Raw genomic sequence first — 13,980 nt, forward strand, 5'->3', positions numbered from 1 at the left:
GGGGCGCCCGGGGTCCGGGCCGCGGGTGGTCCACCGTCCGGTTGGGCGACTTGGTTGACCCTACGTCAGGGTCTCCCGTGATGAGGCCTCCTGTTTGGGACGCTTGCGGGTACTTTGAGGCGGAGCTAGCGTTGATGTTGGTTTGTAATCGTGTCTGGAGAGGCGTGAGCTGGGAGGGCGGCTGTCGTTGAGCCCGCCGCCGCTTCACTCCCAACAGTTAGAACCTCAACTACTTGGCAGCTCCCAGCAGAGCGTGCCAGCATTGTGCCCTGGGCGTGGTGGAGCAGGAGGTGCGGCCGGTGAGCAAGCGCTCACCCTGGGCCCAGCCTCCCTGCCCACCTCTGCATCATCCCACCAGTGACCTTCGGCCTCCTTCTCAGTGACTACCACTTAGCAGGTGTGCGGGTAACTCCTTCAGTTTCCTACGTCTTGTCAGAGTCAGGTAGAAGGCTGATAAAGAGCAGCAAGGCTGCACACAACCCAGTGGGCAGGCAGCTAATAAGTATGTAACAGTTCGCCCATTTATTTGTAGGCAGTGGTACAGAGCTCCGTTCAGTCCAGGTGGTCTGGTATAATATGGCTTTAGAAGAGAGGGACTTCAGGGTTTTACCTGATTGAAAAGTTCACTTCCTACACTTCAGGCATGTTAGGTCTGGGTGCCTAGAACTTGTAGTTGGTAATCTGCACAACTTGGCCTTGTGGACTTCTGCAGCAGCTCTTTTCTCAGGCAGTGTTGTTCTTGCCTGGTGGTGGGGGGTTGTCTTCGTCAACCCCTGGATTTTCCTTTCCAGTTTATGTAGCAGTCTGGAAAAAGACTGTGTGGAAGTCCTGGGCCTGGGTATGTCATGTGCTCAGTCAGACCAAGATCTCGTGCCACACTATCACCTGAGTTTTATGCACTCAAGTGAGAGAGGTCTAGAGGAGAAAGGGACGGGGAAAATGGATATGGGTCAGGTACCACCTTGGCGTAGTGACCCCCCCCCCCAGCATTGAAGGTGATTCAGGTTGCTTTCTGTCAGTTTTTGTGTGTATGTATATATATATATTTAATTTGTGCCACATTTGTGTTTTCTTCTGTGTGCACTCTTTCCTTCATGTGACACACCTGGGTGCTTTGTGGGAACTTGGTTGGAAGGGAGCCTGAAGCACATGTTTTCGCGTTTGGACTTCTTTGTGGGACTTTCCCTGTCCTTGCCCTAGGGGATGGAGACCATTGTCCTGAGTGAGGCAGAGGAGGGTAGTTGGGGAAACTGAGTAGTTGAATCATAAATATAACTAAAACTTATGCGTCTAAAAGCAAGTATGGGGCTCAGTGGTAAAGCACTTGCGTAGTATGCACAAGGCCCTGAGCTCACCTCCACACTGCAAAAATGCATGAATGAATAAATAAAGGCAAGTCTGAGAGAGAAGTTTTTCTTCTGACTAACTTGGCAGGATCTGCTTTGTTCATTTTGTATGGCTGACCACCGTCATTAAGGGTCTGACCCAGCTACTCAGCTGAGTCCAGACAGAGTTTGTATTTGAGCAACCCAGTGAATTATTTTGTTCATGGTGGAGTGTTAATCACAGGAACGAACATTTCCATCTTGGGTGGTGGACCTGCTTGTGGATTGTTAGGTTTCTCACCAGGTGCTGGTATGAAGTAAGCTTTCTATTCTAGGGCATCCCATTCCAGGCCTGGGAACAGCGCTATGTGGAAGCACTCCTTTCCTAGAAGGACTCTACCCTTCTCTTGGTGCTGACACGCTTGGGGAAGGTCAGGCAATGGAGCCTGTCCTCCCCTTTGCTGATGCCTAAAAGGCCTCTACTGGGTGTGGTTTGGGCTGTGGAGGCTGATGGTGAAGGATGGGGTGGTGCATTTGTCTAGAGCAACTGGGCTTGTGCGGGGCATGTGGTGAATGAAATGAGTAGGGCCTAGGTGTATTTTCAGTCCTTCAGACTGGGCTGGGAAGCAGCCATGAGAATGGGTGGGTGTGTCAGGCTGTATCAGGAGCCTTGAGAGGTAGGAGAACTGTCTGGGCTACTTCAAGGGATTGGCAGACAGGGGAGCTGTTGGTGTTTGTCTGCTTGGCTGTGGGGAATACCGAAGGACCTTTGTAGGGAGGTGATGATCAAAAATATTGACATAAGTGCCTCAGATGGATTGAAATGGGGGAGACTAGTACCTTTGTGACTGACAGGAAGAGTAATGAGGTCCAGCATTGGGGTTAGTGTAGTAGGAACAGAAAAGGAGTGAATAAGGATTACAAGGATCGGGGACCCCCATTGGAAGCTGGGTGGGCATTTGTGCTGAGGCCATGTCCATGGAGTAGTGCAGTGGGTGCTTTGGCTGAGCCCTGCTTCTGCAGGCTCTGGGGGTACAGAGGAGCTGGCAGGTGGGGAGGCAGATACAATAGTTTGTGGTGGTGGTGGTGCTCTGGAAAAGTCAGCCAGGCCAGGGACCAAGAGTCTGGAGACCTCTAGATAAGATGACATGTAGGCAGACCCTGAAGAGGGTGAAGGAGCACGCAGCCCTCCAGGGGGAACCATACCTGCACGTCCCCAAACCTGGGTTGACTTCTGGTTTGTACTCCCTGGGAGATTAGGATGGAGATCACTGGTTGTTATTGATGTCCTCTGGTGTCTGGGGTCATTATTAAAGTCTTTGACCTGTGAGCACTCAGGAGAGATGAATTGGGGACACAGTGGCAGTTTTTGTTGGTGGCAGGAGGAGGAGGAGGCTACAGAGGGGGCGAGTCTGAGCAGTGCAACAAGGTATAGCCATGGCTCTCTGACTGCCCACCTCCAACCTTTCCTCATCTATCCGAGCACATCTCCTGCTTCTTCCTGTCCTCTTCATCTGGTGTATCCCCGTGTATCCCCTCTGTCATATTTGAGCCAGTGGTTACCACACTTTATTTTTAGCTGAAAAAAAAAATTTTTTTTATCTTAATTTATGAGAAACTCCAGTGTGGAAAAGAGAATGAATAAGAGTGTTCTGGTGTCTATGTCAGTAGGGAGCCTTGTATACCTCATTGCTGCCCCCTCCTCGCCTCAGGAGCATGACTGAGGGGTTCCAGGGTCCGTGATCCACTCTGTTATGGTGTGGCCTCGTTCCCCACGCACAAAGGTGCCATCCTGTGTGTTCCAAGCTCCAGAGTGACATTTCCCACAGAAGACCCAATCTGCTTAAGGCTGGGATCTAAAACCCTTCTGGGGTTCTGCTTGGCAGCCTGGCCCACCTGTCCTCGCCTTGCCTCACCAGCTAGTCTTGTCCCCCAATGTTTTGCTGTGCTTAGGTATCCAGCACAATGATCAGTGCAGTCCCCTAGGCATGCCTTCCTGCTTACACAGTGAGTGCTTCAGAATCTTTTCAAAGTCCTCGTCTCTTAAACCTCAGAGCTTCTCTTTTCCTGTCTCTTATGACCAGTGGTAAATGTTGGATCTTTGGACTGACAGACTTACAGGGTGGGAGTTTGGGGCTGGTCTGTGATGCTTGCCAGTTTTCCTTGATATGAATACTCCCCATTATTGAGGCCTTGCTGAGAAGAGTTGGAAGATGTGCCTGGCTACTCTTTGGAGCTAGTCCAGGCTGGCTTCACCACACTTACCTACAACCTGTTAAGTGAGTTGTCTTTACTCACATAAGTTCTTAGAGGACAGGCGTGAGCCTTCATGGCTCTCCTTGTCTTTTGCATCTGTTGGGTGCTCAGTAGTACATGTTGGGGAACAGATGGAAAGAGAATGAGGGTTAGGGGCCCAGAAGGATGACCCGCTGTGTAAAGGAATACAGGGTGCGTGACTGCTGAAGCGCCTGAAGGTGGGGAGAGCCAGTGGGTATCTCTTCTCTGTAAACAGGAGTGCTTTTTTTAATAGATGAGCAGCAGCAGCAGCAAGAGAGCCCCAACAACAGCAACCCAAAGACTGAAGCAGGACTACCTTCGGATCAAGAAAGACCCGGTGCCTTACATCTGCGCCGAGCCCCTCCCTTCCAATATTCTTGAATGGTAAGACGGTCTGTGCCACCCCTGTGCCCTGCTGCTCCACACGGGCTCTCCACTAGCCCAACTAGAGGGCCTGGTGCTCCTGGGCATGGCTGTGGAGAGGCACTGCTGCACCCTTAGCTGTAGTGGACACCAAGAGACCTGAGGACACTCTCTGGTCTTCTTCCCAGCTGGTGGCATGCCAGGGACACTACAGGGTCCTGCTTGGCTTAGGCCGGAGCTAGAAAGAGACCCTTCTTGAGGAGTCCCAGGGCAGGCTTCAGGTGTGCAGGATGCCTGATGATCATATGTACCTGCAGGCAGCGCTTAGAGGAGAGCCTGTATTTCTAGACTCTCTGTACTTTGCTTTTGAATTTACCTGGGAGTATTTGTGACAGGGTCCTGACACTCCAGGTGCCCCTAATCTTTGGACTGACAGAGGGCCTGTGGAAAGCATCCATTCCACCATCCCCCCCCCCTTTTTTTTTTAAATAAACTTTAAAAAAAAAAAATTTATTTTTTAGTTATAGTTGGACACAATACCTTTATTTTTATTTATTTTTATGTGGTGCTGAGGATTGAACCCAGGGCCTTTCACGTGCTAGGTGAGTGCCCTACCGCTGAGCAACAACCCCAGCCCCCACCATTACCTCTTTGACTGGATTAAAAGGAACTACACACCTCTACTGAAATGCCATGGCTAGCTCAGCTGGCAATTTTATGAGATGTGAAATATAAGGCTGAGGTGTTAGAAAGCACTTTCTCTTTGTTTGGATCTTTTGTCTTGATCTTCAAAAAATACTTTACTTTTTTTTAAATCTAAAGCAAAAAGATTTTAACTGAGTTACAAAGCAGCATTATGCAGGTTGCACAGGATCCCCTCCCAGGATCACCGAGGAGGCCTAGCACTGGCAGGTGGGGCTCCTGCTGGGGAGGTCAAGCCCCTCAGCATGGGGGGCTTCCAGTGGCACCGGAGTGCTCCCCCGCTCCCAGGACATAGCTGGCAGGTATGGGGGCTGTTCCATGGTGGCTTACCTCTTCCCTGATTCATGGGAACATCCTTATTGTGTGGGAATCCTTCCCCACACGAGTCTATGGGTCAGGTGTTCCCAGGACCACCTAGATTTTTTTGATGTGCTAGAAGGACTCATCATTTAGATTTATTATAGTGAAAAGATGGCAGAATCAGCAGAGGGAAGAGGTGGGTAGGAAGAGCATGGCAGCTAGGTCCCTTGTCCTGGGTGTGCATACAGGATGCCCTGAACTCCTGGCAATGAGATATGGAATGTCAACCAGGGAGACTCCTCAGAGATGCAGCACCCAGGCTTTCATTGGGGGCTGGTCACATAGGCACCCTCTGCCTGGTACTCACTCAAATTCCAGATTCCTAGGAGGAGAGCAGAATTCAGTGTGAACTATACCATCTGTGTCCATCTTGTCAGTTGGGGTGGTGGGAACCGCCCAGGACAGGTGGCTCAAGCCTGCTGTGAGAGCTTCGTATGGCACCATGGGTGTCTCTCCTGTTGCTGAGAGAAGAATTATTGGGCTTTTCCTGACAAGGACTACGATGAGGGGTTTAGGGCTGTGGCTCAGCGATAGAGTGTTCGCCTAGTACATATGAGGCACTGAGTTCGATCCTCTGCACCACATAAAAATAAATGAAAAGGTATTGTGTCCAACTGCAACTAGGGGGGGAAAAAAAGGGATACAATGAGCTGAAGCCTGTAGGTCCTGCCCTCTAAGCATAGTAGACTGCTGGCTCCAAGGAGAGATGTGCTCATCAGCACTTCCTGGTTTTCTCAGATTGGGCACAGTGCCTGGGAGCAGTACTAATTAGGCCATGTTTCTGGTGCACTGTGTCCTTAGCTTTAAGCCCTTTGATTGGTCCCTAGTCCCCTGGCATACATTAGGTGATAGTCGGCCCTGTGTGTCCGCAGGTTCTATGTTCATGGGTTTAACCAACAAATACAGTTTGAAAATATTCCGATGAGAAAAGTTATGTCTGTGTTGACTGTGTACAGACTTTTTTCCTTGTTATTATTTCCTAAACAGTACAGTATAACAGCCATTCTCAAGGCACTCGCAGTGTTTTAGACATTGTAAGGACTCTAGAGATGATCTGAAGTGTGTGTGTGGGGAGGTATGTGTTGGTTCTGTGCAAGTACTTTACCATCTTACAGGAGGCGCTTGAGCAGCTGTTGTGGGCTTTGATGTCCCCAACATGGGGGATTACGTCCTGGAACCTTGCATACAAGAAACCACTGTAAATCTTAGCAGCTAGCCCAGGTCGAGTGGCCCCATTGCTGTTGGTGCCACGTGCTCGTGTCCTGGTGGGAGAGGTATCTGGAGTCCCAAGTGTCAGCAGGTGCTGGCTGCTGGTCGCTTTCACCTGCTTCATGATTTTCTGGTTGGTGGTTTTGTGTGAGAACTGATAAAGCCCAGACACCTTGCTGCCTTTCTAAAGCCACCATCTGTTTTATTTGCATGGGAGAATGTAGTCTCTTCACTGGCACTTCTGGTTTGGGTTGAGCTCTGTGTGAGTACTGTGGCTTTGGGGCAGTCAATCACAAGTTGTCCCTCCTGCTCAAGAAAGTTGTGCTGAGATAGTTTCCTTTCCTTCAGGATCATCCATGTCAGGTGGGCAACACAGAAAGCTAGTCTCACATCACCAGCTGTGCCCTGTCTAGCCTATGTGATTGATAGAAAAAACGTAAATTGTATATTTCTGCTTATGTTTTTAAATAACTGCATCCTTTAATGGCAGTAATACGATTATTGGATTATCAAGTACATTGGACCCAATACCTTTATTTTATTTATTTTTATATGGTGCAGAGGTTCGAACCCAGGGCCTCGTACGTGCTAGGCGAGCGCTCTACCACTGAGCCACAACCCCAGTCCCTCAAGTACATTTTAATGTATTATAAGATTAAAGTTTTAAAAACTTCAGTTGATTATAGTTGGCTAACTCCTCGTCTGTTGCCTGATGGAAGCAGAAATGCTTCAGGGAACTTGGAACGCGCAGCCTCTGCTGTGCACAGTAGCCATGCCTGTGATGCCAGCCACTCAGGAGGCTGAGGCAGGAGGAGTGCAAGGTCAAGGCCATCCGTAGCAACTTAGACATTGTCTCAAGTCAGGGCTGGGGAGGTAGCTCAGTGGTAGAGTGTCCCTGGGTGCTCCTTGGGTTCAGTTCCCAGTTCTGTGGAAGAAACAATAGTGCAGTCTCTGAGCTCCTGCTGCAAAGTGTCTGAAGTGCCTGCAGCACAAGTGGCTGAGGACCTGGAGCTGTGCTGTTGGTATGCGGCCTGCCCATGTTCACTGATGGGCTGGCTAAATGGGATTCTTGTTGGTCCTGTGACCCAAGCCTTTCAGGGATGCAGATGTTGAAGAACTTGTAATCCCAAACCCCAAATAATTTTTTTTTTTAATATATATTTTTTTTAGATGTAGATGGACACAGTACCTTTATTTATTTATTTTTATGTGGTGCTGAGGATCGAACCCAGTGCCTCACACGTGTTAGGCAAGAGCTCTACCACTGAGCTACAGCTCCAGCCCAGACCCAAGTAACTTTCTCTTCTCTTTTCCAGGCACTATGTTGTCCGCGGCCCTGAGATGACCCCTTACGAAGGTGAGTGAGTGTTTTTTGAATGGACCTGCCTGTTGAACATCGATTTCTGTAGAGGATAGTCCTTCTAGTTTGTATGTACAGTGGTTAAAGTGCACCTACTTGGAACGTGTCCTGGTATTCCTCCAAGCCCTAGAAGTGTGCGTGCAGTTTGGTTTTGCTGGTGTGTCTAAGTCTCCAGGGACTGACTGTAAGCATTCATGTTCTACCAGCCTCTAGCACAGCTGGAGGTGCGAAAACCAGTTTGGGATAAACAGTAAAACGTGACCATATTTTTATGTTTCTAAGGCCAGGGGCAGTATCTTCAAAGAGGCCTAGTCTGCTAGGCATTTTCAGTGTGATCTTCAGAACAATCTCTGAGCTAAATGGGGCCCCCTCTTGTGGCTTCAGGAGGACATAGGACCTGCCTGACTCCTTAGCTCTCCTAACTGCTACCAGGCCTCACCCAGTGGCCTGACCCCTTAGGTCACCAGATACCATCTAGGGTCCTTGGTTGTTCACAAAGTAGGCAGGAGCTGTCAGCCAGCAAGTCTCTGGGAGCCTGTGGGGAGAATTGTGGCAGCCTTGGGTTTGGACCAGGTCAGAAATGTGCCCATGGATACTGTTCTGCAGGCATACCCAGGGCAGAGTACTGGTCAAGGTGGGCAGTTCCTTGGCTTCTCAGCCATGAGGCTGACTCTACATGACCAGAGTAATAGGCTTTTGTCTGCCCACACATGGAGGTTTTGCGTAAGACTCCCAAGAGTGGAGAGGAATTGGAGAAGCACTGCTATGGCTGGCTATGGTTCAGCAGTGTGGCCCTCATTTGGATCCTAGCACCAAAAGAAGAAAGAAAAAACTGCTGCTTTGGATGGTCAAGGGAGAGCTGTGGGTAGCTAAGAATTGAAAGACAACTCTCAAAGGTGGTTTGGCTGATGTTTTGCTGGCCTTACAGTGGGTTCCCTTTGGCCCAGGAGTCCCGTTCTAAGATTACAGGGAAGCACATCTAGAGTGGCGTTCCTGCAGGGTGGGCATGTTGTGACAAGGCTGTGTACAGTGGCATGAGCTGGAGGATGTGGACCATGTGTTTGAGAAGTCCCCTCAAGAGTCCCTAGAGATGTGGTGAAAGGCTTAAAAAGAGTTGGTCCAGATAAAATGGAAATACTTAGGTAGTATGTGTATTGCTAACAAACTTGGAAGAACATATACCAAAAATGAATGAGCAGTGGGTAACTCAAGCAAGTGGATTATGCTGGTCTGTAAGCTATTTTAATCTTTTTTCTTTTCATATTTTACAAATAAATAGTAAACATTTGTTAATTTTGTAACAAACCCCACACCCTCCACAGGACCAGCCAAGGTTGTCTCTGGTGAGGACCGGGGCTTGAGAAGAAGGTGTTTAGGGTGGGGCCTTGGGGGCAGCCAGATCCCTGCCTGCCCTAACCTGTCAATTGTGCTTCCATATTTCTGTATGGCCCTGCCCAATTCTGGGGTCCTTCACTCCAATCTTCCTAGTCCCCTCTCTCTGTGCAGCTCTCTGTGGGGCCGTTCCCAGGCTGTCAGTGTGTTAAGCCCTTTTGGCAGTTGCAACCTCATCCTCTGCTGACACCAGTCTCACAGGGTCTTGAAGGAGCCCCTCTGAGGTGCCACAGCCAGGGGCTGTGCTGGTATCTGACACCATTGACTGATTCCTTCCTGGCACTATGAGCTCTAACTTCCTGATATTCTGGCCTACTCTGCCTGCCCAGGGGCTCCTCTGTGGCAGTCCTATTCCTGGCGCTTTCAGGCACACCCGTGCTGACAGTCCGGTGGAAGTGTTGCTAAAGAATTTTCACTAAATAATCTGGAATTCACACAATCCTGTCAAAGTCCCAACAGAGTTTTAGATAGATTTATCCTAAAATTTACATGAAAGGGCAAAGGACCTAGAGTTGCTAAAAGCCACGTTTTAAAAGCACGGTCAAGGGCTGGGGATGTGGCTCAAGTGGTAGCACGCTCTCCTGGCATGCGTGCGGCCCGGGTTCGATCCTCAGCACCACATACAAACAAAGATGTTGTGTCTGCCGAGAACTAAGAAAAATAAAATATTTTAAAAAGAAAAAATTAAAAATAAGTAAATAAATAAGAGCACGGTCAAGTGCAAGAGCCACAGGTCTGCAGACCTGTTCTGCTCCAGCAATGATGACCAGGTGCCCGGATGGGAGAGACAGCGTGGAGCCAAGTGGGGAGCCAGAGCAGGTCTGCACTGCCTGGCCAGTGGGTGTTGGTGCAGGTGTGGACTTGGCACTGTGGGGGCTGCTGGACAGTGCCCTGCGTGGGTCTGCTTCCCCGGGGCTTGGCCAAGCTGCACTGTGGCCCACTCCTAGTGGACCTTGGGGAAGCTTGTTCCCTGTGCTTCTGCAGGGCAGGCTGGGGTGGTGGAGGAGCTCTTATAGACTCTAATTACGTCCTTGAAGGAGCTGCACTTTGATCTCTGAAGGAGGATCTGGCTTCTTTGGATAGTTTGATGAAAGTGCCCTTCTGCTACCTCCTCATACTTCCAGGATGAAATCTCCTGGGGCTCCTGCAAATGCTAACCCTACTGTCAGTTTAATCTTCTGCAGTTTAAAATACATGTTTTTGTACACAGAGAAATGCATACTTCTGTTTTCTTTCATGGTGAGGAGCTCAGTGTGTGTGCTGTCCTGTGGCTTGCTGTTCAGTTTGCACTAGTTCACATCTCATACAGGTTCCTGCTCTACTTGGTTCTTGCCCAGTGTCCGTTCACCTGACCCTTCTCTTGAAAGGCAGGTGGGTGCTGCCCACTTTTCACTTCTGCAGACAAGTGCTGATGTGTGTGGTTCTCTTGCCCTTAGTACATAACAAAGCAGGACCACCAGCCAGTGGAAGTCTGTGTGCACAGCAAGGCGGGAAGGTGCCTATCTGTACCACCCTCTTTAAGCTAAAAATGGCCCTCTTCCTTGCTGTCTCAGTCACATGGTTCCTGATCAGCCCTGAGCTGAGTGAGTTTCACATACATGTTGGCTGCTCCTCCCTTCTCTTTGGAAAAGTGCCTGTTGAAAGCTTTTGCTCATTTCCTGATTGAGCTTCTCTTGTTGATCTTCTTGAGCGTGCACGTGTGTGCTCTGATCTCCAGTTTGGTGAGCTTGCCTCACAGATGACCCTTGCCCATGTTAGCTCCACAACTGTTCCCTTGTCCTTGAATGCTGGCCCCAGGGCGGTGCCCAGAGAGGAAGCCACTACATCCCATGCACAGGCACTTGTCACTTTGTGGAGTGGCAAAGAGTAAAGAAGTACAGCTCATATCTTGGGTGGGGCACTGCACCCTACTCAGCATGGCATTGAAGCACAGGAGACCTGTGGCTATTTGGGGACAAGGGTGTCCAGGGTTGTTGAGGTAGGACTATGCTCTGGGCAGCAGGGAGTTTGGGAGGGGGGGAAAGAGCCCAGTACTTCTCAAGCCTGATGGTCACACACACCCCTGCGTGTGTTGTCAGGGAGTCCTGTCCAGTGCACATTCTGCTCAGGCGTCTCCAGCCAACTCCTGAATGCAGCTGGGAGGAGGGGTATGAGGCCTGGAGTGACGGGGCTGGGGTTGCCCTGAGGTCATGGTGAAGGGTCACAGGCAGGGGATGCAGAGCTTGTCTGGCATGTTGGGCTCTGGATTGATTGAAGGGGGGCGCCTTGCTTATAGAATGGCCTTGCTTATAGAGTGGATGCAATATTAGGGGCACAGTGGGGTCCCAGATTTTAGTCAGAATAGCTGATGGGATGTAGTAGGCATTTGGGGGAAATGTTTTCTATCTTGGATGTGTACATTTGGGGCAGTGTGGTGTCGATGGTCAGTGTACCATTCTGGAGCTTGGGGAGGGAGGGAGTCCCTGGGTCCAGTGTTGAGAGCTGCTGGGGAGCCATTGAGGGACTCATAAGGGGCAGCCACATGTGGGAGGAACTAAGCCTTGTAGGGCTTCAAGGACCCAGAGTCAGTAGTGATCCCTGGTAAGACCATGCTGCTGAAGTGGTGAGATGCCATGGGGACCTGTGGGTAGGCTTGAGGTCAGGCTTGGTGCACCATGGTGAGGGCCAAAGCCTAAGCAGGGTGTATTTGTGAGCATGGAGGCAGACGGTTTGGTGAAAAATACTGCAGATGGGTCTCCAGGGGCTTACATGAGAGTGAGGGAACAGTTGGCAGAAATTGGAGGAGTGTGGGCTCAGGTGTTTTTTCTTTGTCACCCCCACCCCCCTCAGTACTTGATTGAACCAGGCTTTCTTTCTTTTTTGGCGTGCGGGGCAGGATGGGTACTGGGGATTGAACCCAGAGGACTTAACCACTGAGCCATATCCCCAGCCCTTTTTTATATTTTATTTAGAGACAAGGGCTCTATGATTTGCTTAGGACCTTGCTAAGTTGCTGAGACTGGCCTTGAACTTGAGATCCTGCCTCAGCCTCCCAGGCTGCTGTGATTACAGGTGTGTGCCACCATGCCCGGCCGTGAACCAGATTTTCATGCATGCTGGGCTTTGCCGCTGAGATCCATCCCCAGACCCCAACTTTTTTTTTTTTTTTTTTTAATATTTCCATTTCTGACCTGGGTCTGCTTGCTTCTCAGACAACCTGATGGTCCTCTGCTCCCATGAGGCACCATATTGGTGCTGAATTTACCGTGGATACCTGATTAACACAGTGTACTGCAGCCCAGAACTCCTGGGCTCAAGCAGTCCTGCCTCAGCCTCCTGAGTAGCTGGGACAAATGTGTACCACTGTGCCAGGCTCCACCCCTTTTAACAAAATCTTAAGATGGGATCTCATTAAGTTACCCAGGCTGGCTTCTAACTCTCTCTTTTTTTTTTTTTAGAGAGAGAGAGAGAGAGAGAGAGAATTTTTTTAATATTTATTTTTTAGTTCTCGGCGGACACAACGTCTCTGTTTGTATGTGGTGCTGAGGACCGAACCCGGGCCACAAGCATGCCAGGCGAACGCGCTGCCACTTGAGCCACATCCCCAGCCTTGGCTTCTAACTGTTGATTCTCCTATCTCAGCCTCTCAAGTAGCTGGGATTACAAGTTTAGGCCACCACACCCAGTTCAAGTGTACTTTTGTTTAGGAAGGGTTTGCTAACCTCTGAATGGTTGGGCTGGAAGAAATGGGCACTGTAAGAGCCAGAGAGTTGCTGGATTGGGACCTGGAATAAGGGAGGATTGAGCTGTGTGCAGCTCCTGAGGCACTGCAGGCTGGCAGACACCTGCATGTTCTCTTCTAGCTACTCTGCTCTCAGGGGAACATGGATGGTCCCAGGAGAGGAGAGGTGTGCCATAGCCATAGTGGGGCTCACAGTGGTCATGAGTTCCCAGGGAGTGTTCTGGAGATGGGGAATGGGGTGAGGTGCTCGGTCAGACTGATAAGGTGCTAGGGGAGCCTGGGCACTGGAGAATGCCAGTGGTGCTGAACCTGTGAGCCAGGACGGGGACAGGGCAGTGGCGACTGCGTGTGGTGGAAATCAATGGAGAGGGACTGGGGCTAGATCTCCTTGTGCTTGGTGATGACAGGGCTCTTTCCTTTCTGTTTCGATACAGGTGGCTATTATCATGGAAAGCTAATTTTTCCCAGAGAATTTCCTTTTAAGCCTCCTAGTATTTACATGATAACTCCCAATGGAAGGTTTAAGTGCAACACGAGGTAAGCTTCCAGGGGGCAGTGCTTTGAGCCATGGCTGACAGGGAGTGCCCTTCTGCTCATAGAGCACCTTTCTTGCAGGCTGTGTCTCTCTATCACGGATTTCCACCCAGACACGTGGAACCCAGCGTGGTCTGTCTCCACCATCCTGACCGGGCTCCTGAGCTTCATGGTGGAGAAGGGCCCCACCCTGGGCAGTATAGAGACCTCGGACTTCACGGTGAGGTGTAGCAGCGCCTCACTCCAGGCCTGTGGTGGCACCTTGGCCTTCCCTCTTGTCTATGGTTATTTGTGTTCCTCAGATGCACAGCCACTTTTTCGTCAGCAGGTGGAAGCTATGCACGGTTCTATGGTGTCCTCATTTCTGGCCACTTCGTGGAACTGCTCTGCTCTGTGCTTGTTGGTGGAGTCTCTTGGCCTTAGGCAATTAAGCATCACTATGGCTCCAGCTCTTAGAGGGTCTGGGGGACTCTAGACTGGGAGGACACTGTGTGTTCATTATTAGCTTACATTTCCATTTTTAAAACGGGAGTCAAGTTTAATGTTATTAATTATAATGAGAAGACACACAAACCTTCGTAAGACCTTGACTCGGGGAGAGCAGACTCTTAGGCACTTTCTCCAGCAAGAAGAGCAGCCCTTGGGTAGAGTGCTTCCCTCGCATGCACACAGCCCTGGGTCCAATTCCTAGTACCACAAAAAAAAAAAAAAAAAAAAAAAAAAAAAAAAATTTAAAA

General features: G+C 50.0%; 3 protein-coding genes across 6 annotated transcripts in view; 2 read left to right on the forward strand and 1 right to left on the reverse strand.

Moving 5' to 3' along the window:
• Positions 1-3,962, reverse strand: part of Pusl1 (pseudouridine synthase like 1) — a 29,962-nt gene extending 26,000 nt beyond the window's left edge. For all 4 annotated transcript variants that reach the window (XM_015501534.2, XM_048783837.1, XM_048783836.1 and 1 more), the window contains exon 1: positions 3,836-3,962. The gene's annotated coding sequence lies outside the window, so the exon portion shown is untranslated. The remainder of the gene's footprint in view (positions 1-3,835) is intronic.
• Positions 26-13,968, forward strand: Ube2j2 (ubiquitin conjugating enzyme E2 J2). Its single transcript, XM_015501541.2, has 5 exons — positions 26-397; positions 3,856-3,986; positions 7,553-7,593; positions 13,144-13,246; positions 13,325-13,968. The coding sequence occupies exons 2-5, from the start codon at positions 3,856-3,858 to the stop codon at positions 13,716-13,718; spliced, it is 669 nt and encodes a 222-aa protein (XP_015357027.1). The 5' UTR covers positions 26-397; the 3' UTR covers positions 13,719-13,968.
• The window catches only part of Sdf4 (stromal cell derived factor 4), a 32,255-nt gene continuing 25,848 nt past the window's right edge, over positions 7,574-13,980 (forward strand). Inside the window, exon 1 of the mRNA XM_015501536.2 lies at positions 7,574-7,593. The gene's annotated coding sequence lies outside the window, so the exon portion shown is untranslated. The remainder of the gene's footprint in view (positions 7,594-13,980) is intronic.

Source organism: Marmota marmota, unplaced genomic scaffold (assembly GCF_001458135.2).
Source record: "Marmota marmota marmota unplaced genomic scaffold, marMar, whole genome shotgun sequence".
Classification (NCBI taxonomy): domain Eukaryota; kingdom Metazoa; phylum Chordata; class Mammalia; order Rodentia; family Sciuridae; genus Marmota; species Marmota marmota.